The sequence below is a fragment of the Hypanus sabinus genome, chromosome 1 (assembly GCF_030144855.1).
Source record: "Hypanus sabinus isolate sHypSab1 chromosome 1, sHypSab1.hap1, whole genome shotgun sequence".
In the NCBI taxonomy this organism is placed as follows: domain Eukaryota; kingdom Metazoa; phylum Chordata; class Chondrichthyes; order Myliobatiformes; family Dasyatidae; genus Hypanus; species Hypanus sabinus.
The window spans coordinates 178,566,290-178,592,644 of record NC_082706.1 but is presented as its reverse complement, the minus strand read 5'-3'; the positions used below and the strand labels follow the sequence as shown (position 1 = coordinate 178,592,644).

Below are 26,355 nucleotides of genomic sequence, written 5' to 3'. Positions count from 1 at the left end.
AAGTTTTTTTTTGCCAGAGGGTGGTGAATTTGCAGAATTTGCTGCCACATGCAAATGTAGAGGCCAGATCCTTGGGTGTATTTAAGTCAGAGACTGATAGGTTCTTGATTCGACATGGCATTGAAGGTTATGGGGAGTAGGCCAGGAACTGGGGTTGAGGAGGTTAAAAAAAAGGATTCGCCATGATTGGTGGAACTGACTCAATGGGCTAGATGTCCTAATTCTGCTCCTTTATCTTATGGTTTTAAAAGGCCCTGATGGGTATTATATACAGGCCCCTGAACAGTAGCCAGGATGTGGGATGTAAAATTTCAATGGAAAATAGAAAAAGCACGTAAAAAAGGGCAATGTTGGAATCATGGGGGGATTTCAATATTCAGTTAGACTGGGAAAATCAGGTCGCTGCTGAATCCCAAAAAGGGAATTTGAAAAATACCTATGAGATGGCTTTTTAGAACAGTTTGTGATTGAGTCCCCAAGGGGAAAGGGAATTCTGGATTGGATGTAGTGTAACGAACCATATTTGATTAGGAGACTTAAAGTAAATAAACCCTTGGGAAGAAGTGGTCATAATATGATAGAATTCAGTCTGCAGTTTGAGAGTAAGAAGATGAAGTCGGTTATATCGGTATTCCAGTGGAGTAAAGTGAATTACAGAGGTATGAGAGAGAACTGGCCAAAGTTGATTGGAAGGGAACACTAGCAGGGATGACAGCAGAACAGCAATAGCTGGAGTTCCTGGGGCAACTCAGAAGGTGCAGAGGAGATACATTCCAAAGATCAAGAAGCATTCTAAAGGGAGGATGGAGCAACTATGGTTGACAAGGGAAGTCAAAGACAGCATAAAACCAAAGGAAAGCGCATACTGTATAATGTAGCTAAAGTTAGTGGGAAGTTTGAGGATGGGAGGCTTTTTAAAACCATCAGAAAGCAACTTAAAAAACCATTAGGACAGAAAAGCTTAAATATGAAGTTAAGCTAGCTAATAATATTGAAGAGGATTCCTAATGTTTTGTTCCAGACGCTATATATAAAGAGCAAAAGGGAGGTGAGAGTGGATATTTGACCTCTGGTAAAAGATGCTGCAGAGTTAATGGTCTGAAATGGTTCCGGATCACAGGAAAATTGCAAATTTCACACCATTCTTTCAGAAGAATGGGAGGCAGAAGAAAGGAAGTTATAGGCTAGTTAGTCTGACTTCTGTCTTTGGGAAGATGTTGGAGTCCTTTATTAAGGATGAGGTTTCAGGGTACTTGGCAGATGATGAGTTAGGCCAAAGTGAGCATAGTTTCCTTAAGGAATTTATTAGAATTCTTTAAGGAAATAACAGGTATGATAGACAAAGAAGAGTCAGTGGATGTTGTTTACTTGGATTTTCAGGAGGCCTTTGACAACGTGCCACTCATGAGGCTGCTTAACAAGATAAGAGCCTATAGTGTTACAGAAAAGATTCTAGCATGCATAGAAGATTGGCTGACTGGCAGGAGGCAAGGAGTCAGAATAAAGGAGGCCTTCTCTGGATGGCTGCCAGTAACAAGTGATGTTCCACAGAGGTTGATGTTGAACCACTTCTTTTAATATTATATGTCAACAATTTGGATGACAGAATTGATGGCTTTGTGGCCAAGTTTGCAGACAATACAAAGATAGGTTGGGGGGCAGGTAGTGTTGAGGAAGCAGGGAGACTGCAGAAGGACATGGACAGATTGGGAGAATGGGCAAAGAAGTGGCAGATGGAACATAGTGTAGGGAAGGGTGAGGTCAGGCACTTTGGTAGAAGGAATATTTTCTGAATGTAGACAAAATTCAAAAATCAGTGGTCTTGGGAGTTCTCAAGTATGATTCCTTAAAGGTTAACTTGTGGATTGAGTCAGTGGTAGGAAGGCAAATGCAATTTTAGCATTCATTTCAAGAGGACTAGAATATATTCCTCTAAGAATGTGATTCTGAGGCTTTATAGGTCATTCATCAGACTACACTTGAAGTATTGTGAGCAGTTTTGGGTGCCTTATCTAAGAAAAGATGTGCTGGCATCAGAGAGGCCTCAGAGGTTCATGTTAATGATTCCAGGAATGAAAAGATTAACATATGAGGAGCATTTGATGGCTCTAGGCCTGTAATTGCTAGAGTTCAAAAGAATGAGGGAAAGATGTCATTGAAAGCTAGTGAATATTGAAAGGCCTAGGCAGAGCAGATGTGGAGAGGATGTTTCCTATAGTGGGGGATTCTAGAACCAGAAGGCACAGCCTCAGAATAGAGGGACATCCATCCAGTACAGAAATGACAATGGATTTCTTTAGCCAATCGTGGGGAATCTGTAGAATTGATTGTCATAGACAGATGTTGAGGTCAAGTCATTGAGTATATTTAAAGCAGAGGTTGATAGGTTCTTAGTTAGTCAGCATGTCAAAGGCTATTGGAAGAAGGCTCTAGATAATAAATCAGCCATGCTGGAATGGCAGAGCAGACTCACTGGTCCAAATATCTAATTCTGCTCCTTTGTCCCATGGTCTTCTGTAGCACTATTGGATAAGCATGTGGAATCATCATCGAGTGAGTGTAGTTGTGGGTAATGAATGGAGTAAAGGTCAAAGTGCATTGCAGAGTCAAAGAGTAAGGTGCTACAGTGATAGAGCTGTAGTCAAGTATGCATTTAAGAAAGAACATGATTGGTACAAGGATGGGAGGTTCAGATGTAACTTCTAGGATTGAAAATGAAAGTCAGAAGAAGGGCAGTTGGAAGAGTGGGAGAAGGTGCAGAAAACAGATGAATGAAAAAGCAAAATCTGAAAATGCTAGAACTCTGAAATAAAAACAGAGAGTACTGGAATCTCTGTACCTCTAAGAAAGTAAGAACTCACTGAATGGAAGAGGGAGAGTACGTATGTGACAGGGAGGAGAAAGGTGAAGAGCCACACAAAGACTTCAGCCAGAGTCCTGAGATGGCATGCCATTGTAGAAAGGAACCTGACAATCATGGCCTTTATGTCAAGCTATGTAACCATCCATGTAAGTGATTTTTTAAAAACACAGTTCAGTTGTCATACAGTAACTTAAGTTTCTTATTACCACAATTGTATCACAACATAATTTTGGCCATATTTTTCTGAGTATGCTGGGTTTAACTGTACCAGCTTACTTGACTATAAAGTACCCAGGACATCTTCAGGGAGCGGTGTCTCAGAAAGGCAGCATTCATTATTAAGGACCTCCAGCACCCAGGGCATGCCCTTTTCTCACTGTTACCATCAGGTAGGAGGTACAGAAGACTGAAGGCACACACTCAGCGATTCAGGAACAGCTTCTTCCCCTCTGCCGTCCGATTTCTAAATGGACATTGAACCCTCAAACACTACCTCACTTGTTAATATGTATTATTTCTGTTTTTTGAATGATTTTAATCTATTCAATATACATATACTGTAATTGATTTGCTTATTAATTTATTACTGTTATTATTGTTTTATTTTTTGTCTGCTATATTATGGATTGCATTGAGCTGCTGCTGCTAAGCTAACAACTTTCACAACACATGCCGGTGATAATAATCCTGATTCTGATTCTGATTCTGAAACATTGCTGATAAAATGATGCTCAGCAGTTTCTAGCCTTTAGATTCTCAGTTGCATACCTCCAAACAGTCTCTGTCTAAAGCAACTGTGTAGTACTGCTTTCATTGATCACATTGATTTCTATAATCCTGCCGTTTAATTACTCAACTACTGTTTGCTGTTTTGGCTTGTACTCTACTAGGAGGAGAAAGCATTACTGCAGAGATTTACCATGAGGTTTCTAGGGTTATAAAGTTACAGATATGAAGAAAGGCTTTTTGTGGTGAGGTTGTTTTCTTTTGAAGAAGAGAGTCTTGGAGGTTTAATGCAGTTGTACAAATTGATGAGAGGCTTATTCAGGGTAAACAGAGGACTGACTTTGATAGGTTGATCAGAAATTAGGGAATATGGAACTAAGTTAATTAGTAGAAGGATTAGAGGGAAGGTAAGAATCATGATTCTTAGAATCATAGAAACAGTCAGAATTCTTAAACTCACTGGCAAAAACGTAGTGTAGGTATTGGTTAAGTAAACAATGGGTTAAATTCACATCCCACAATTTCAAAATTCTAATGCATATCTGAAAATCTTTTACTGCAGTACTATGTGTTTTTAGTTGTGGTGTTAAGCCTGTACTATGCAGTGCCTGGCATGCACCATGCATGTGCAGAGAATAGGACAAAAAAAAATTACTTTCTACCAAACAATTCTTTGCATCATGATGGCCATGTAAATGGATGTAAATTGTCAAATATCCGATTTGTCTTGGTTGATTTGTCTTTTGAAATTTTGGCTATTTATCTTTCTGCAATGTACTTTTGCAAGTGACTTAATACATTTTCAGATACAGAATTGGATGCTTCAGATGTACCAAACCTATTCTCAACTCCTTTATCTTTTCTCGATTGGGACATCATATGAAGGAAGACCTCTCTATGTTCTTCAGGTAATTTACATGGGTTACCAAAGCTATACAAGACTGGAAAGATTTTGAGTATTGAATGTATGCTTTCGATTTCAGTTAGGCAAGAGGTCACATCCTTTCAAGAAAGCAGTGTGGATAGATTGTGGTATTCATGCCAGAGAGTGGATTGGTCCAGCCTTTTGTCAATGGTTCGTAAAAGAAGTGAGTAATCAAGCCTAAATGACTAAAATTATCTACATTTTCTCATTGGCAGTACAGTATTTATATTTGATTTGGAATATTGGGTGATCAAATGGAAACTTTGTGCATCCTACAGTTATAATGATATTAAATGAAGGTTTCCAACTTCATCAATAGTTCAAATTGAGCTAATTTCAACTTTTCAGTTCTCCCACCACACTTTCTCATTTTCCTGTTCTTTTACCCTATCAATTTTTTAAAAGTTTTATTCAGTGTCTTTAAATGTGATCACTCAATTGGATTTGATTAATAGTTTACAATATATTCCATTTTCTTTAAGTTGAAGCCTTTTCTCATTTCCTTCAGTCTACATTATAAGTAATCATAAATTTTGCATCAATGTATCAGACAAAATAAATAACAATGCTCATTTTTTTGATAATTTTGTTCATTCTATTTGCTTTTTGCTTAAAATTCTGCCTCATTGACTGATTCATTTATCTTTTGCTCAAGCATTTTCTGTGGCAAATTACATGCTGTGTAATTAACTGGACCCTACAGTGTTTCTTAATTTGTTCTGACCTGATTTTAAAAGCGTTTTATCTTTTCATTTCTTTGCACCCTTTGAAATGGTCCTTTGTGTGTTGTTCTGCTTGTCACACTACAGAAATGATGTGATTAAGCTGCAGAACATGCAGAAAAGATTTTCACAGGAATGTTTCCTGGATTAGAAGAATTGAATTAAGATTGGATAGATTCAGACTTTTTCCTGGAGCAAGGAAAGTTGAGAGATGACAAGTAGAATTAGCGTAGGTAGGCATCTTCTGCTCGTTGAGCTGAAGGGCCTGTTTCATGCTATATACTGTAACTGTGAATCTATGCTCCAGAACTAGGAAACTAGGAAACTAGTTCTGTGAACGTTCTGTGAACTTTCCAGTTTTCCTGTGCTCATCTGATTTCCCAGACAAACTGGGGATTTAGTTCATGATACCTTTTCAACAAACTCCCATCGATTCTATTTTGTGGTTACAGTTAGGTTCACTGTACTGCAGTCCCACAAGTGTTTTCTTGTTTATATTTTATCTCATTTCCATCCTAACCACTTCTACATCCTGACTACCAGAATCCAACTTGCCCTGTCCTTGCTTTTGGAATACAACTCCAACTTTTCCTAAGGTTCTTTCTTTGTTGAACCTTAAATATTTCCGTCCCAATCCATGTTGTTATACAGCCATGTTTCTATAAAAGCGTTGAGAACTATTCATTTTTATTTGCATACTTAGTTCATTTGTATTGGATTGAAGGCTGCAGATTCACTAGTTTTATCCTTTTACTATTGCTATAACCTATGCCATATCTGTTGATGTACTTGTAGAATTGGTTGAAAGGTTCATTTTATTGTCAAAGTATGCATGTACCATACAACTGTGATATTTGACTTCTCCAGATAGCCACGTAATACAGAAAAGCCATGGGAGTTGTTTAAAGAAAAGATATTCACTCCCCACGGCATCAAAAAGAAACAGAAACAAATCTCGCAAACCCCAAAAAACCCCAGTCCTTCCCTTGCACAAAAAATTAACAGTTTGCCCAGGTGGAAAATGGCAGCTGGGATATCAAAAACCTCAACCCCCTTGCAAAAATAAAGTGATGATAACATCAAATCCCCAACTCCCTCTCTCTCAAATAGCAGCAACAATAATATCAAACCCCCAACACCCTCTCTCGCAGAAAAGAACAGCGACAGTAGCATCAAAACCCCTCTCTCACACAAAAACTTACAGAAAAACAACAAGAATATCAGGCTCCAAATCCCAATCTCTTCCCTCTCACAAAAACCAACATATCACCCACCCGCCAATCAGCAACAAGAAAGCAAACTCCAAAAACTAAAGGAGACTAATATAATGTACAGTCTGATAATCACATAAATCTCAGGATATCGCATACATTCTCCCGTCAGCATTCGAAGAGAATAGCCGCACAAACTCAATCATTTCATGAAGATTAACTGCCACACTGGGTCCAAACGCCGCCAATTTGGCTACCGACCGTTGTCAACCCCGTAGCTTCCTTTGAGAGCTACCGCTGGCCTCCTTCACATTCACCGCAATGCTTCGATCTTCCCTGACGCTTCGAAATGGTTCATGACCCTTTGGTCTTTCCCACGAGGCAGATCACATTCTTGGTCCTTTTCGGGATCTCATCTCAGCAGCTATGTCCTCTCCAGATACAGCAGAGTGCTAGGTCATTCGATCGAATTCCAAACTGCACATCACAGCTCCAACAGCTTCCGTAACACAATCAAGACAAAAAAGAACAAGCTGAAGATGTGGGAAAAAGAGAAATAATTGAAGAGATTGGCTATCTGAAAGACATCAGCCAAGGATGATTCACTGGTGCTATCTTGAATGGAAATGTACTCACTATTCATTGGTATCACAGTCCATTTATCATTTTCAATATAGAGGAATTTTGTTCTAGCTTTGACTCCACTCTTTGACTTAACCACATCTTTCCAATTTTGACCCATTGCCCTTTGATATAATTTCTATAACTGATGTGTCATCTAAAAATGTTTAATAATTAAATGTGGAAATTGACAATATGCTCATGGTTCACAGGAGGATTTATTTTTAGAGGGCTGAAAATATCAGCTGTGTTTACAGATTATCAGGCTTCCAAATGACTCAATGGTCCCAGCACAATGTAAGTCAGCTGGAATGTTCTTAGTTTCAAAATGTTAATTATAAGTAATTGAGTGTCAATTAAGTCTTTATATCATAATAAAAGAGCTACCCCTCCACATACTGTACTGCAAGTTTCAGTTATAATGTAGATTGGAAAAAAAGCTCTTTATCTTTTCTTCTTTGTAAGGCTGTAAAGACATACCACAGTGATCCTGTAATGCGAAGACTTCTGAAACAACTGTATTTCTACATTATGCCTGTTTTTAATGTAGATGGATACCATTATAGCTGGACAACAGTAGGTCAATCATTTGCTTTTTTTTCTTAATGTAGTCATCTACAGATCAATTCAGTCCTTTTTATGCCCTCTTAATCAAAGCAGTTTGTTAAATGCTTCCCATAATTTAATAAATTAATTAGTACAATAGAAGGGAGAATACAATTATTTTTCTGTTTATCTTTTAAAGAAGAATCATCTATACTTGTACCTAGAAAAAAATGGGCTTTGCATTTTCAAATGGCCCTTTGATTCATGAGGCAAAGCAATTAGAGCAGAAATGTACTTAAAAGGTTGAACTAATCTACGCAATTTTAAACATGTATTGTTTTTGTATCCTATTTAGGATCGATTCTGGAGAAAGACACGTTCTAACAGTACTTATTTCAATTGCCATGGTGTTGATGCCAATCGTAATTGGAAGATCAAGTGGTGTAGTAAGTTTAGACATGAAATATTCATTTCTCTTGATAATAAAAGCAGAAAGATAAGAATTCCAGTAATCTCCACTCCTCTCTAATTTAATAGTAATTTAAAGCAGGATTAAATCATTGATCCAACTTCTCTGCTTGTTCCGTTACTCACTGTTGCCGAGGTGCACTGAATAACCACGTCTGTCCTTTGTTGAAAAGAATTTGTTAAATCCCATCGTTCCACTATACTAATGGCAGTGCAATCATTCGAGTCAGGGATAATGTTCTCCTAAAGGGTTATCTATTGGGGGAGCCTCAGGTTGCTGTGGAGGCCAGTCTGGGATCCACATATTCTGCTGCAGTGGGCACGAGTAAGTGGTGGCTGTGATTAGTGGCTGCAACTTTTGGTTGTTCCTTTTGCAACTAACTGTTTTTCTCTGCAGCAGCACAGCAGAGATAACATAGCTCCCTTTTGAACAGATTTTCTCCAGGTTTATCTGTCGAGTGCAGTGTCTTCAGATATAATGTTGTCTTCCTTCAGGCTGATTTTGATGAGATCTTTGAAGTTTTTCCTTTGCCCACAAGTGGCTCACTGACCTTCCTTTAACTGGAAGTAAAGGATCTGTTTGGGGAGACCTGTCTTAGGCATGCAGATGACATGACCCATCATGCATAATTTCTGTGCAAGTGAGTTTTTTCCTGTACTTTTGGATGGTGATTTGTGAATTCGGAAAGGATGAATTCTGTAACCTGAACAAAGGAAGTCACCTGTAAGTCAAGTTATTCCTGAATTGAGAATGGCAAGAATCTTTACTGAGAATTCATATTCTTAATTCTTTTCAAAAGCATCTGCTTCTGTACTTACTTTCAAAAGAGGGAAGGGAACATGGATCACGTTCTAGCTCTGTAGATTAGTTGCCAACATTAACAAAGAGTCTTTGGAGGAGAGTTTGATTTTCAGGAGACCTGGAAGGGGTTTCCTGAAGATATTGCCAAATTTAATTTAACAGCAGCATATGTTTATCATTTTTGCCTTGATTTCACAATCATAATTAAGCCAGCTGAGGCTTTTAGTTCAACCTACTGCCTGGGAGCATCATGAAGAGGAAGGGTATCAGAGTCAGGCTGTAGAGGCTGGTGGTTGATGGAGTGTGGAGAAAGCAGACAGTGATTAGGCAAGATGGGAAACAGTAAACTGGAGTGATATTTGGGGATATTTTGGGGATATTGGAGGCAAAGGGAACTGAATGCTTAGAGAAAGAGACTTGTGGGGATGAGGGAATTGGCTCACAAGGGAGAGACTATTATCATAGCCTGGAGGAATTCTTGGGGGAACTGAGGGAGATTAGAGCTTAGAGAAGTGTCGGTATTGCTCAAGGGATAAGTGGGGGTTTTTTTGGAAAGAGTTTTGGCAATCAGGTGCCAGGAACGTGATGGCTATGAGAAAGATCAGAGGCTAGGAAGTGGGAATAGGTGATAATGGTGGAAGGTTTTAAAGATGAGTAAAGAAGGGGAGAACTGTCATGATGTGCGTTGGCAAAGTCAGAACCAAAGTACTTTGTAAGAAAGACAGACAGATTACCATGTAGATATGGCAACCAGAATTCATAAGAATTCCCTCAGAACATTGGTGGCTCAGCCGATCAACACCATGAGACATAACATTCTCAAAATTAAGACCCTGTAATAAGCGCTAATCAGGCATCCATTTAAATAATACAAATAACACAGGATCCCCAAGCCTATCAAAATAAACATATCAAGCTTATACAGAAATCTCCAGGAGACCTCGTTACAAAGAAACGGTCACTCAAGAAAAAACACATGGAACTCTAATGAGTAACGACTCCTGTTAAGCAACAATTAACCAATTCAGCTCTCCTGAAACCTTAGAGCCCAACACTGTCAGGCTCCCTGCACGGGCCTGAAGAGCTTCTTACAAGAACAGCAAGTTTGGGGAGAGAAAAAAATCAGGGGATCTGAGCTGGTAAAGTTTGGACACTCTGCATGATTGCAAAAGGGAGAGAATTCTTAGGTACAGGGGTGATGGTGAGATGATACTCTGTTATTTCCTTCTTTAATTTAGATTCTTTGTTTATTCAATGTTTTCATATTTCAGACACATGGGAGTGACTTTTAACCATTAATCTCCTCTACCAAAGCAAATCATGGTATCAACTACTTAAGCCCAAACTGTTGTTAATTACATCATTACATTTCCTCCATAAGATTAATGCCATTTAATCACTACTGATTTTCTGATTTACTCACCCAACTTGCACTCAATTTTTCTTTTGTATATTTTCAGGTGAAGGTGCATCATTACATCCTTGTGCTGATACATACTGTGGACCCATGCCAGAATCTGAGCCGGAGGTCAAGGCAGTTGCAACCTTCCTGCGTAAAAACAAGAAACAAATTAAAGCATATATTTCATTCCATTCATATTCCCAAATGCTCCTTTATCCATATTCCTATAAGGATGCAATCATTCCTAATTTTAACTGTGTGGTAAGTAGAATTAACCGAACTTCATGTTTTGATCACAGTGCAAGATTGTTTTTGTGCCTGTTCATCAAATCAGTGTGCAAGAAATTAAATTAAAATTAAATTAAAACTATGTTAAAACATACTTGCCAATTGTAATATCTATGGATGTTGTGTTAGTTTATTCGAAGTTTACTTGTTTTGCAAAGTTTGTTACTTTCCTCACTGAAGCTGCTTAAAGGCATCAGGGAGCAAATGGATTAAAAGTTGAGCAGAACTAGCTCACCAAACTGGAGAATGAGGAATCTTTTGTGGAAGTAACAGTATAGGTTGAACATTTAATTTCATTGCTAAATATATTAAAAGAATAAGGAAAGAAGGAAAGATTCCTGAACTGATAAAATACTATTGTGCAAAAGACATTTTAAATTCCTGTTATCCATTACAATATAGATTTTTTTGTATTGTCATCTATCTACACCTCTGTAAAGAATAGTACTTAAGGTATTGCATCCCCAATCGGATATAATTTCGTACCTAGAGCCAAGCAGTAGTATTTGTGCTATGCTCATTGTTGGAAAAAAAAGCAAAAGATTTGCAAATCCATAACTATTGACCTTAATGAGCGTTTATCATGCCAAAGAAATAAATCAAACACAAGCATTAGGATAGAACACTTTTCACTTGTTGATGGATAGAATTCTATGATTCCATATAAATCGTGCTTTTCCTTGAATGGGTCTTGGTAACAAGACTCCTGGTACTCCACTGAGATAGCACTCACAGCTATTGCATTGACCCTTGGATGGGCTGACCAATTGAAGTCAATGGGATCAAATGTGTAGAGATGAATGCATGCCATCATCTACTGACACAATTTTGTTGCACTTCCATACAACAAATAAGCAGTACTTCAAAGCTGAACTAGGCCAATCTTTTAAGCTTACCATGAAAGTTTGATCTTCAGATTTACACAACTTGGAAGAAATGTTGATATGCAGTTGAAAATGGGTTAATCCAGCATACATAAAGACAAGAAATTCTGCAGATTGGAAATCTTGAGTCACAGACAAAAACTGCTGGAGGAATTCACTAAGTTAGGCAGCATCTATGGAGGAAAATAACTAGTCTGCATTTAGAGTAGAGACCTTTCATCAGGACTGAAATCCAGCATAGAACAATAAAGACCATAAGATATAGGAGCAGAAATAGGCCATTTGGCCCATCGAATCTGCTCTGCTACTACATCAAGTCAAGTCAAGCTTAATGTGAAAAAGACTAAGGAGCTGGTGGTGGACCTGAGGAGGGCTAAGGAACCGGTGACCCCTGTTTCCATCCAAGGGGTCAGTGTGGACATGGTGGAGGATTACACCATGGGGATACGAATTGACAATAAACTGGACTGGTCAAAGAACACTGAGGCTGTCTACAAGAAGGGTCAAAACCGTCTCTACTTCCTGAGGAGACTGAGGTCTTTTAACATCTGCCGGACGATGCTGAGGATGTTCTACAAGTCTGTGGTGGCCAGTGCTATCATGTTTGCTGTTGTGTGCTGGGGCAGCAGGCTGAGGGTAACAGACACCAACAGAATCAACAAACTCATTCGTAAGGCCAGCGATGTTGTGGATGGAACTGGACTCTCTGACGGTGGTGTCTGAAAAGAGGATGCTGTCCAAGTTGCATGTACAGCGACTCCCATCCACTCCATAATGTACTGGTTAGGCACAGGAGTACATTCAGCCAGAGACTCATTCCACCGAGTTGTAACACTGAGTGTCATAGGAAGTCATTCCTACCTGTGGCCATCAAACTTTACAACTCCTCCCTCAGAGTGTCAGACAACCTAAGCTAATAGGCGGGTCCTGGACTTATTTTTTCCACTTGGCATGATTAACTTATTATTATTATTTAATTATCTATGGTTTTATATTGCTATATTTCTTCACTATTCTTGGTGGTGCGGCTGTAATGAAACCCAGTTTCCCTCGGGATTAATAAAGTATGTCTGTCTGTCAAATCACTTTTTATTGTCATTTCGACCATAAGCTGCTGGTACAGTACACAGTAAAAATAAAACAACATTCCTCCAGGACCATGGTGCTATATGAAACAACACAAAAACTACACTAGACTACAGACCTATACAAAACTACATAAAATGCACAGAACAGTGCAGAGCAATACAATAAGGCCGAATGGCCTACTCCTGCACCTATTGTCTAATAATTAATAAATAAATAATAAACAAAACAATAGGCACAGTAGAGGACAAATTTCAATATAATAATAAATGATGTAGTCTGCTCGTGAGAGTCCGAATGCTTCAGTACCTTTTGCCAGATGGCAGGAAGGAGAAGAGTTTGTCTGAGGAGTGCGTGTGGTGTAAATGTTTGTAATGGCATGAAGACAGACCCCGATGATCATCTCAGCTGACCTCACTATCTGCTGCAGGAGAGCTGATGTGACATTTCTGTGTGTCTTAGAACCTTTTGGGGAATCCATCTCCTCATTTAATTTTCCTTGGCAACAACACCCAAAGAGAAAGTGCTGTTTCATTGTGAGTTGTTCCTAAAGGAACAGGCTGAAAAACAAAACTACCTGTTGCACTACATGCCAGCTTAGATGTCTGAAGCTGAAAATGCCAATTTCAATACTGAGAGACTCACTGTACAACTGTTATGCAAACTTCCCAAGTGAAGTTCAGGAAATTTGTGACCCTCAAATCAAATGTGGTCTCTAGCAATTTCTGAGCCATTGTTTAATGCATAACCATATACTGTCATATCAACTTATTTACTTTTATGATCCACAAAATCATGCATTTTGATTATTTTGATATTATCAAATTCACGAACTAAAACTGTTGCTTTTTAAATTCAACTAATATGATGTAAATAATCTGATTATTTTTGTTTCATTTTTCAGGAATCTGCAGCATTCAAAGCTGTCAATGCTCTTCGCTCTGTGTATGGTAGCAAATATAAACATGGACCAGCATCTAGCACTTTGTGTAAGTTTGCAAAATAGATAGTATTTAAATTGGGCTGCAGTAGAGGTCAAGTAGACACAACTGAAATTATGTTTAATTTCTAGTTATGAAGAAAATCTATCACAAATAAGTGAAATAAGGGCACATGCAATTTGCTAGGTGAATTAATAATAATTAAATGACTCAGGCTACAGAATATCTATAAAAAGAAACTTTGAGGTTTGGCTTTTGTCAGCTCTCTGAAGCCCTTGAGTAGGGCTGAACATTTGCTGGGGCGACAGAGTTTGGGGTTGGATGTTGCTGATGGCCATGTAAAAGAGATCTAATACAAACCAAGAGAATAAGACATAGGAACAATATTAAACCAATCAGTTCAACAAGAATAGGCACCTTTTATTCCCATCCTTTACCTTTTGCCAATCAGTAAACTTCTATCCATGCTAATATCTTTCCTGTAGTACCATGGGCTTTTACTTTGTTAAGCAGCATCATTTATGACATCTTGTAAAAGGTATTATGAAAATTTAATCAGCAACATCCACCGACTCTCCTTTTGTCTATTCTGCCTGTTTTTCCCCTCAAAGAATTCCAACAGATCTGTCAGGCAATATTTTTCCCTTAAGGAAACCATGCTGACTTTGGCCCACTTCATTATGTGTTTCCAATTATTCCAAAATCTCATCCTTAATAATGGTCTTACAACATTTTACCAGCCACTGAAATTAGGCTAACTGGCCTATACTTTCTTCTGCCTCTCTCCCTTCTTGAAGAGTGACATTTGCAATTTTCCAGTTCTCATTGGTCCCCCTCAGTTTCAAGAGTAACCTGTCTTTTTTTTTGCAGGACGTACCTTCCCCAGAAGAGATGGCAATGATCCAGAAATCTGAAACCCTGCCTCCTGCACCATTTCCTCAGCCGTACATTCACCTGCCAAATCATCCTATTCTTAACCTCACTTGCATGTGGGATTACTACCCTGGAAGTCCTACTTTCCACCTTTCTACCTAATTCCCCATATTCCCTTTCCTACCTATGTCATTGGTACCTAAATGTACCTTGACTTCTGGCTTCACACCTTCCTCCTTTAACATGCTGTGAACCCAGTAAGACACATCCCTGACCCTGACCTTTGGGAGGCAAAATATCATGTGGGTGTCTCTTTCACATCCACAGAATCTCCTGTCTGCTCTGCTAACTATGGAATTCACTATCTCTACTTCACTCCTCTTCTTCACCCCCCTCTCACTTCTGAGCCACAGAACCAGACTCAGTTCTAGAGATCTAACCACTACAGTTTCCTCCAGTAGGTCATCTTCCCCAACAGCATCCAAAGTGGTATACTTATTATCAAGAGGAACGGCCACAAGGGCACTCTACACTAGCTGCATATTCCATTTCTGTCTCCTGACAGTCATCCTGGCACCTGACTCCTACAACTTAGAGGTGACTATCCATCCCCCTAAAGCTTCTATCTATCTCCTTCTCATTCTCCTGTATAACTCAAAGATCATTGAGCTACTGCTCCAGTTCCTTAACGTGATCTCTAAGGAGCTGCAGCCTGGTGCACTTTGTACAGATGTAGTTATCAGGGACAGTTGAGATTACCCAGAGTTCCCACATCTCTGTAACAAACCAGTAGCTCTGGACACATTCTGAATGCAGTAGCTATTTACTAATAGACAAAGAAAGAGGGAAAAGACTGACTTAGAACCTCTGCCTGTGCTTGCCTAACCCTGTTGAGCCAAAGCCTCCCACTCTTAACACTGACCCACTCCAACAATGGCCATTCTGCTTACACCTTGTTTTTTTATTGGCTCACATAAAATTCACTCCTCATGTAACTTGTTCCTTTCAAATAGCTCCCACCCGACAACAATGTCTCTTTCTCACTTGCTCTTCCAAATTAATGTTAATGATGCCAAATAGTGTTGCAAAATGGAGTCAACTAGTTGAAAAAAATTGAAAATTTAGAAAGTTAAAACTGGAGAATTATAATAGGAAGAATAAATAAATTTAAATGTCTGCAGACATATAGGAAAGTACAAAAAAAGAATAAATATACTAATTGGAGTTTAAAACAAACATTGGAATCATCTGGGTGATTTTCCATAGCTGGAACTGCAATCTGATCATTCAAAACTCTCTATCAGAGAGCTCTCTATCTCACAGACAATTTTTCTCCATCAGCACTCCTTCTTTTCTTCTAATTGTACCTGTTATAATATTTTTTAAAATGTGTTTAGTTATAGAATAGCTATCAGCAAATGTTGGACGAATTTGAACTAAACTGCTTTTAAAAGTCAGGTATTTGAGGAACACAGTGCACACAGGTGGGAATGTGATGAATGCAATGGTACAAGAATTTGTGCTTGTGTAAATTTGGTGCAAAAGGGACATTTTAAACTCTGGGACAAATAATAAACAGATTACTAGCCTGCCAAGATACTTTTAACCCAAATATTGGGATAACTATTACATAGAACATAGAAATCTACAGAACATTACAGGCCCTTTGGCCCATGACGCTGTGCCAACCATGTAACCTACTCCAAAAGCTCCCTAGATTTTCCCTACCGCATAGCCCTCTATTTTTCTAAGCTCCATGTACCTTTGAGAATCATTTTGTTTTTAGGAACAGCAGGACAAATCATGTGTTATTGGTTAAAGAAATCTTTTCAGTTCTATCCAGAGTAGAAATCCACTAGGAATGCATCTCACAAACAGGTATTCATTGGGAAATAACAGTGAGGATTGTTGTGTTCTGGGAGTATGCAGTCCAGAGCAATCAAGCATAGAAAGAGAGAAATTAGGAAAATAAATGGACAATGTAGATTGCCTATGTTTTGTTTTTACTCTTGTGTCAGAGAAAAAGACATTATAGAGAGGCTGCAGAAATTTTGAGGATACTCCGAATAGATCGTAGATAGAAAAAATGTGCAGGAGTAAGTAAAGAAATAAAAATATATCTCAAAGGTACTAGCTGCTGAATTACTGCCAACTCCATGTGCATGCGTATGTAGGGAACTTGGGTTAAAACCTATAGTGGTGAAATGGTGCACAAGAAATTCCTTGGATGATGAGACAAATCCTGGTTTAGGAAGGAACTGTGGATGGTTGCCAATCAACAGAGCTGACAACAGAGTCTGCATGGGAAGGTTACCAGTACTGTGGAAGACAGTTTGAAATCCTGATGCTCCCCAGATGACTAAAGAAATTGAGATTAAAGTGAGACAGAAGGCTATATTAAAAGTTAAAAGACAACAGGGATCCCAGGTGAACATAGAAAATACAAAGGAGTTACTTCAAAGAAAAGGAACTGGGATACTAAGTATAGTAACACATACAAAATGCAGGAAGAGCTCAGCAAGACAGGCAGCATCTATGGAAGCAAATGAATCAGAATCACTTTATTGTCAGAATTGATTATGGTTCAGTGACAAGCGTAAAACACAGGACAATATCAGAATCAGAATCAAGTTTATTATCACCAGCTTGTGACGTGAAATTTGTTAACTTAGCAGCAGCAGATCAATGCAATACATAATCTAGCAGAGAGAGAGAAAAAAATAAATAAAATAAAACATAATAATAAGCAAGTAAATCAATTACGTGTATTGAATAGATTTTTTTAAAAGCGCAAGAACAGAAATACAATGTCCAAAGCTACAATGTCCATTTAGGAATCGGATGGCAGAGGGGAAGAAACTGTTCCTGAATCGTTGAGTGTGTGCCTTCGGGCTTCTGTATCTCCTACCTGATGATAACAGTGAGAAAAGGGCATGCCTTAGGTGCTGGAGGTCCTTAATAATGGACGCTGCCTTTCTGAGACACCGCTTCCCAAAGATGTCCTGAGTACTTTGTAGGCTAAAGCCCAAGATGGAGCTGACTAGATTTACAACCATCTGCAGCTTCTTTTGGTCCTGTGCAGTAGCCCCGCCACACCAGACAGTGATGCAGCCTGTCAGAATGCTCTCCACAGTACAACAATAGAACTTTTTAAGTGTATTTGTTGACGTGCCAAATCTCTTCAAACTCCAAATGAAGTATAGCCATTGTCTATAGCCTTCTTTATGACTACATTGATATGTTGGGACCAGGTTAGATCCTCAGAGATCTTCTCACTGAGGAACTTGAAGCTGCTCACTCTCTCCACTTCTGATCCCTCTGAGGATTGGTATGTGTTCCTTTGTCTTACCCTTCCTGAAGTCCACAATCAGCTCCTTCATCTTACTGACATTGAGTGCCAGGTTGTTGCTGCGGCACCATTCCACTAGTTGGCATATCTCACTCCTGTACCCCCTCTCATCACCACCTGAGATTCTACCTTACTGGAGTTCTTTGAGAACATAATGAATGCAGAGGGTGGAGGGGAACAGGTGGATGTCGTATACTTGGATTTCCAGAAGGCGTTCGATAAGGTGCTGCACAAGAGACTTATAAATAAGATATGGATGCATGGAGTCGGAGGAAGTGTATTAGCATGGATAGAAGATTGGTTAACCAATAGAAGGCAGAGTGTATAAATGGGTATTTCTCCGGTTGGCAGTCAGTGGTGAGTGGGGTGCCACAGGGGTTGGTGCTGGCCCCACAGCTGTTTACCATTTACACTGATCATTTGGAAGAGGGGACTGAGTGTAGCGTAGCAAAATTTGCAGATTACACTAACTTGAGTGGAAAAGCAAATTGTACAGAGGATGTGGAGAGTCTGCAGAGGGATATAGATAGTTAAGTGAGTGGCCAAGGTCTGGCAGATGGAATACAACATTGGTAAATGCAGGATCATCCACTTTGGAAGGAATAATAGAAGAACAGATTATTATTTAAATGGTGAAAGATTGCAGCATGCTGTTCTGCAGAGGGACTTGGGAGTGCTTGTGCATGAATTGCAAAAGGTTGGCTTGCAAGTACAACAGGTTATTAAGAAGGTAAATGGAATGTTGGCCATTTCTAGAGGGATTGAATTCAAGAGCAGGGAGGTCATGCTGCAACTATACAGGGTACTGATGAGGCCGCACCTGGAGTACTGTGTGCAGTTCTGGTCTCAATACTTGAGGAAGGATATACTGGCTTTGGAGACGGTGCAGAGGAGGTTCACCGGGTTGATTCCAGAGATGAAGGTGTTAACCTGTTAGGAGAGATTGAATCACCTGGGACTATACTGTCTGGAATTCAGAAGAATGAGAGGGGATCTTATAGAAACATAACATTATGAAAGGGGTAGATAAGATAGAGGCAGGGAAGTTGTTTCCACTGGTAGGTGAGACTAGAACTAGGGGACATTGCCTCAAGTTTCAGGGGAGAAGATTTAGGACTGAGATGAGGAGAAACTGTTTTTCCCAGAGAGTGATAATTTGTGGAATTCTCTGCCCAGGGAAGCAGTTGAGGTTTCTTCACTAAATATATTTAAGATACAATTAGATAGATTTTTACATAGTAGGGGAATTAAGGGTTATGGGGAAAAGGCAGGTAGATGGAGCTGAGTTTACGGACAGATCAGCCACGATCTTATTGAATGGTGGGGCAGGCTCGATGGGCCAAATGGCCTATTCCTGCTCTTATTTCTCATGCTCTTACTCCTGGTTTTCTGGTACATGCCAGGGTTGCCAGACTTGAATGCCTTCAGCAGATGATGTACCTCCTAATTCATCCACAGCTTTTGGATTGGGAATGTATATTAAGTCTTTGTAGGCACACACTCATCCACACAGGTTTTAATGAAGTCGGTGACAACTGCAGCATACTCAGCCAGGTTTGAAGATGAATCCTGAATGCAGTCCAGTCCACCAATTCAAAGCAGTCCTGTAGGCGCTCCTGTGCTTCCCTTGTCCATACCTTCTTGGTCCTCACTGCTGGTGCTGCAGTCTTCAATCTCTGCCTATACTCAGGGAGTAGAAGTACAGCCAGGTGATCAGACTTCCTGAAGTGAGGGTGTGGAATAGCACAGTAAGCATCCTTGATGGTGGTGTAGTAATGGTCCAGTGTGTTGTTTCCTCTGGTATTGCAAGTGATCTGTTGATGGTAGATGCTTAGTGATTTTTTTCAGACTGGCCTGGTTAAAATCTCCCAAAATTATGGTGAAGGCATTAGGGTGCGCTGTTTCATGCATGTAGATCCCATTACTCAGATCATCTAAAGCCTACTTGACATTGGCCTGAGATGGACTGTAAACTCCTACCAGAATGACCCCAGAGAACTCCTGTGGTAAGTGAAAAGGACAATACTTTACTGCTGGATATTCCAGGTCTGGTGAGCAACTTGTGCACCAAGAAGAGTTGGTCATGAGGCATACTCCTCTACCTCTGCTTTTGAGAGACTCTGTAGATCTATCCTGATGATATATAGTAAACCCGTTAATCTGAATCACTGCAACTGGTACAGAAGGGGTTAACCAGGATTCCGTGAAACAAAGGACATACAACAGACAACACAAAAACAAACAATAATCAATGGAGCAAATGGCCATGAGCGATCAACAAATAGCAGACCACAATATGCGCTAATGCCAATAATCAAACTTAAATTGGTGTGAACATATAAACAGACTAAGTAATTATCAACAAAACATGGAGAGCAGGAAAGACCATTTAATAGGTGTTCTGATGGGACAGTTAGGGTATTAAACAAAGGAAAACATAGAAAACCTACAGCACAATACAGGCCCTTCAGCCCACAAAATTGTGCCGAGCATGTCCCTACCTTAGAAATTACTAGGCTTACCTGTAGATCTCTATTTTACTAAGCTCCATGTACCTATCTGAAGCCCCTATCATATCTGCCTCCACCAACATTGCCGGCAGCCCATTCCACGCACTCACCACTCTCTGAGTAAAAAATTTACCCCTGACATCTCCTCTGTACCTACTCCCCAGCACCTTAAACCTGTGTCCTCTTGTGGCAACCATTTCAGCCCTGGGAAAAAGCCTCTGACTATCCACACTATCAATGCCTCTCATCACCTTATACACCTCTATCAGACCACCTCTCATCCTCCTTCGTTCCAAGGAAAAAAGGCTGAGTTCACTCAACCTATTTTCATAAGGTGTGCTCCCCAATCCAAGCAACATCCTTGTAAATCTCCTCTGCACCCTTTCTATGGCTTCCACAACCTTTCTGTAGTAAGGCGACCAGACTGAGCACTGTAATCCAAGTGGGGTCTATCCAGTATCCTACGTAGCTGCAACATTACCTCTCAGCTCCTAAATTCAATTCCATGATTGATGAAAGCCAATACCCCTTCGCTTCTTAACCACAGAGTCAACCTGCGCAGCTGCTTTGAGCGTCCTATGGACTCGGACCCTAAGATCCCTCTGATCCTCCACTGCCAAGAGTCTTAGCATTAATACTATATTCTGTCATTCAATTTGACCTACCAAAATGAACCACTTCACACTTATCTGGGTTGAACTCCATCTGCCATTTCTCAGCTCAGTTTTTGCATCCTGCCAATATACTGTTGTAACCTCTGACAACCCTCCACACTATCCACAACACTTCAACCTTTGTGTCATCAGCAAACTTACTAACCCATCCCTCCACTTCCTCATCCAGGTCATTTATAAACAACACGAAGAGTAAGGGTCCCAGAACAGATCCCTGAGGCACACCACTGGTGACCAACCTCCATACAGAATATGACCTGTACATAACCACTATTTGCCTTCTGTGGGCAAGCCAGTTCTGGATCCACAAAGCAATGTCCCCTTGGATCCTATTCCTCCTTACTTTCTCAGTAAGCCTTGCATGGGGTACCTTATAAAATGCCTTGCTGAAATCCATATACACTACATCTACTGCTCTTCCTTCATCAATGTTTATAGTCACATCTTCAAAAAATTCAATCAGGCTCGTAAGGCACAAAATGCCCTTTACAAAACCATGCTGACTATTCCTAATCATATTATACCTCTCCAAATATTCATAAATCCTGCCTCTCAGGATCTTCTCCATCAACTTACCAACCACTGAGGTGAGACTAAATAAAAACACAAAATGTTGGCAGAACAGAGCAGGCCAGATAGCATCTATGGGAGGAGGTAGTGATGACATTTCGGGCTGAAACCCTTCACTACTGAGGTAAGCCTCACTGTTTTATAATTTCCTGATCTATTTCTACTCCCTTTCTTGAATAAAGGAACAACATTTGCAACCCTCCAATCCTCCAAAACCTCCTCCATCCCCATTGATGATGCAAAGATCATCGCCAGAGGCTCAGCAATCTCTTCCCTTGCCTCCCACAGTAGACTGGGGTACATTTTGTCTGGTCCTGGTGACTTATCCAACTTGATGCTTTCCAAAAGCTCCAGCAGATCCTTTTTCTTAATATCTACATACTCAAGCTTTTCAGTCTGCTGGAAGTCATCACTACAATCACCAAGATCCTTTTCCATAGTGAATACTGAAGTATTTATTAAGTACCTCTGCTATTTCCTCCAGTTCCGTACACACTTTCCCACTATCACACTTGATAGGTCCTATTCTTTTACGTCTTATCCTCTTGCTCTTCACATACTTGTAGAGTGCTTTGGGGATTTCCTTAATCCTGCCCTCCAAGGCCTTCTCATGGCCCCTTCTGGTTCTCCTAATTTCCTTCTTAAGCACCTTCCTGTTAGCCGTATAATCTTCTAGATCCCTAACATTACCTAGCTCTCTGAACCTTTTGTAAGCTTTTCTTGACTAGACCTGAGTGAGTTTTGTTGAGAAGCTGGATAGCTACGGGATAGAAGCTTTGTAGATGACGTGTAGTCCTGGTAGTGATGGACTTGTAGTGTCTCCCTGATGGCAGTCTAATGAATAGGTAACTGCTAAGGTGGGTGGGGTCGGCAGTAATTTTTTCAGCTTCTTTCTTCTCTCTGATGGTGAACAAATCTTTTAATATCTGTAGCTGAATGTCAAAGAGTATATTAAAATCTTAGTAGGTACTTGTTGTTTTTATTTGAGCAGAGGATGATGTCAATTTAACAGTATAAAGATGCATCAGAATGAATGGTTAAAGTAAGAATAGAAAGGAGATATTTAAAGATTGACAGTTTTTAAAATTTAAAAGTCACCTGCTCTAAATGGAATACATCCTGGTTACAGAGGGAAGTAAAGTGGAAATTGAAATAGGCTTGACTATAGTCTTCCACTTTTTTTTTTGCATATTGGAATGCTTTCAGATGTTTTGAGATTGAAAATGTTTTATTTCTGTTTAGAAACAAAACAAGATAAATCCGGAAATGACAGTAGAGTCAGCCATATGTTAATGGTGGGAAACATTTGCGGGACAGTAACATTTGGAATAATAAATTAGTTTGCAAGAGGCAAATTGCACTTAAAGGAAAATTGAGATGACTAACCTTACCAACGATTGTGGTGTTGTGCAAGTATTGGATGATGAAAGTCGTGATGTAATGCCTGTGAGATCTTTCAATGGCACTGGGTAAAATGCCAAAGAGAGCAAAATCTATATCATTATACAGAGAGTAACAGCAGAGAATCAATGTTGGATAACTGACAGAAGATTCATTCTGAGCATGTTTGATCAGACAAGAAAAAGGTATACAATGCTATTCCCAGTAGTTTAAAAGAAAACCATCCTTTCAGCTATGTATCAAAGGTCTGAAGCTGGATACATAAATTTCAGATAAGAGCCCAGAAATTTGGAGAACGTGCTTCAAGGTACCATGAAAGACAAATGAAATGGCAAATTAAATTTAATACAGTAAAATGGAAGAATGGACTAAATGGCTTAATTTCAAAAACCTGGAAAAACAAATACTTTGCACATGTATTACTGCCTTCAAAGGGTTGTGTATAGTTGAGAAGGCTGCTCCAAATGCTTACAGGAAAAAACTTGCAAAACCTGGTTAGGCCTCATCAGGAACACTGTTGAGATCAATACATAACCAATCAGGAAGCATGTTAAGACCTTGGAGGAGGATGTAAAGATTTACCAGAATATTAAATTTTATAATAGTGGTCTTCAGGTATAAAGCAAGACTGGAGAAGCTGGAGTTATTCTCCTTAGAGGGATTGAGAAAACAATGTATTGTCACAGTAGCATTACCAGTGCACAGATTTAAAATATACAAACAGAAGAGAAGTAAGAAAGAATAAAAAAAATAAGTTGCCTCAAACTGCCTAACAGGAAGGGGTCATCACTTACCCAGCAATAGGTTGATTCATTGTAGAGCATAATGGCCGAGGGTAAGAATGACTTCATATAGTGCTCTTTGGAGCAGCACAGTTGTCTTGGTCTTTAACTAAAAGTGCTCCTCTGTTCAGCCAAGGTGGCATGCAGAGGGTGAGAAACATTGTCCAGAATTGCCAGAATTTTCAATAGGCTGTTTGTTCTACTACAGCCTCCAGTATGTCCAGTATGATTCCTATAATAGAGCCAGCCTTTCTAATCAGTGTATTCAGCCTGTTGGCGTCACCCATATTGATGCCATTGCCCTAAGCACACCACCCCATAGAAGATTGTATTGTTAAGATTTTAAAGAAACTGAGGAAACATGACTGACTGTTTTGTCAAACGTAAGTTTGTTTTTGTCTCAAATACACTGCCTGAAATTTGACGGATACAGAAACAAACAGTAACATCCAAAAAAAGAACTGGAACTTGCAGTATTTAAAGGAAAAACAGAAGACTTGACCTTAAGATTAATGGGATGCCAAAGATGACAGGTTGAATTGCCTACTTCTGTGGAGATCATTTTCTAATAAAGGGTCATGACAAATTTGAATGGGAGGGGATCTTTTGGGACATAGTTATAAAAGTTTCAAACAGGCAGTATATAGCTGTAGGCCTGGTTGAACATAATCTCCTTTGGCTGTAACATACATTCTTAATATTCTATATCACCAAATTTGTCTTAATTCTACAGGCTTTTATACTCTTAGCAAATCCCTTGTGTGCTATATCATCAATATGCTTCTGAAAATCCATATGGCAATGATCTGAACTATATTGATCAGCTTTCCCTGTGTCTCAATAAAGAATTAAGTAATCACATTCAGATTTCCTTTCATGTTGCCACCTTTATGAAAAATACTGTGCATAATTGGATAGATAGAGTACCCAATGAGGGTTGGAAATGGCTCGAGAATTACATTTTATTAACTCCAGATGAGTCAGCACAGCATATAGACAATGATTGAAATGTTCTCCTATGTGTCAAATTTGGATTTAATTTTAAAAATTATCAACATAGGGGAAAAGCAGAGTTCAAGACTGCTATGCCTGTGAAATTCTTCCAATTTTTTAAATTTTGAGTGCTAAATTTTAAAATATTTTTAAAAAATTTAGCACAAGTATTTTTAACAAACTAACATGGGTCAAAATTATTGCCATATTTTCTGAACTAATATGTACTGAAATACATGTTGTAATATATTTGCTTCTTGCCTTTTAGATGTTATATCTGGTAGTTCTATTGATTGGGCCTATAAACAAGGAATTCCCTATGCATTTGCATTTGAACTACGAGATACCGGATATTATGGATTTTTGCTGCCAGAATCTCTAATCAGACCCACGTGTACAGAGACGACATTAGCCATCAAAAATATTACAAATCATCTCCTAAAAGAGTGCCCATTGAAGTGAGGAACTATTTATCACCATATAGTTTGATTTATTTTTTAATTTTGCATAAATAAGCTAAAATGAACAATGATTTAATGCTGTTTCTGTATTTTATCTTTCTGTGCAGCCATATATGGTACAAATTTGTCACCATAATACTCAAATATACTATTACAGCAAAGCAAATAAATGTGGTGCTCTGAATAAACAAGTAACAAGGAAATTCTCAATTTTGGACAGTGGTGTTTTTTAAAATCACATTGAATATACACAGGATCATTACGAGAGACTCTTAACTGAAGATGATCATTTTATACAACTGCAAAAGACACAAATATTTTAGCATGCAAATTGGAGTTCACTTCTTTCGAATGCCAGATGGTGGCTGCATGCCACCTGCAAAGTATCAAAAGCTTGAAGAAATAAAAATCACCAACAAAATCATCAAGTTGCTTTTCAGCCATAAAAACTTTACTTGTATCTTTTATGAAAGCATCTGTATGAAGAGATCCCAGTTAATGTAGCCGAAAGCATCCAGCTTTAAAGAATATCTCCCCATGATAGTCACAGAAAAAGGTTTCACAAGGAAATGAAGTAAATCCTGAGAGAGGGAACGGCACCATTCCACCCCAATACTAGGTCCCCAGATAATCAGCAGCGTCGGTTAAGCTGTAAGCTGCAAGTGGCCCCACGTGTGGTAAGCTGATAAGTCTGGCAAAATAAAAGAACCATCTTCCACAGAGGTGCATGACATAAAAACACAATGATCTTTGAGGGAATGCACTGTATTGCTTGTGATATTGAATGTTGACCGGATGGGAGAAGAACATTCATGCTGTGGATCCTTTAATTCGGTTCTATTTCCTTGAATCTGGTCCTTGTTTTTTGTTTTGACTAGTGATTAGTAATCGTGCAAATAGGTACTGCAATGCTGATTGCATTAATAAATGCTCATCTAACACAGGGAAAATTCCAGATGCGTTGACCTGCAACCTTGCCATAAATACCCACCTCAGTTTCTAATTGGGCATGATTTCATCTGGAGGTTGTGACTATCACAATACATCCCAGTATAAAACAGTTTCATATACTACATGTACATAAAAATATGTGCAGATCTAGTATCTGAGATTATTTTTCTCTAATACCTTTATCCCTCATAATAGTCTTTGATCTCACATGTGAGGAAGAGCATAATTGTATGATGGGGTGTAATTAAAGTGTTGAAGTTCTTTGACCCTTTTATTGGAACTGTACAGTGAATGTTCCAAGAAAAG

General features: G+C 39.2%; 1 protein-coding gene across 1 annotated transcript in view; it reads left to right on the top strand.

The window, feature by feature from the left end:
- Positions 1–25,185, top strand: part of cpa6 (carboxypeptidase A6) — a 30,993-nt gene extending 5,808 nt beyond the window's left edge. The window contains exons 2-8 of the mRNA XM_059953415.1: positions 4,396–4,497; positions 4,573–4,677; positions 7,534–7,644; positions 7,970–8,060; positions 10,345–10,547; positions 13,449–13,533; positions 24,906–25,185. Of these exons, the coding sequence (XP_059809398.1) occupies positions 4,396–4,497; positions 4,573–4,677; positions 7,534–7,644; positions 7,970–8,060; positions 10,345–10,547; positions 13,449–13,533; positions 24,906–25,099 (891 nt within the window). The 3' untranslated portion in view covers positions 25,100–25,185. The remainder of the gene's footprint in view (positions 1–4,395; positions 4,498–4,572; positions 4,678–7,533; positions 7,645–7,969; positions 8,061–10,344; positions 10,548–13,448; positions 13,534–24,905) is intronic.
- Positions 25,186–26,355: the final 1,170 nt, after the last annotated feature.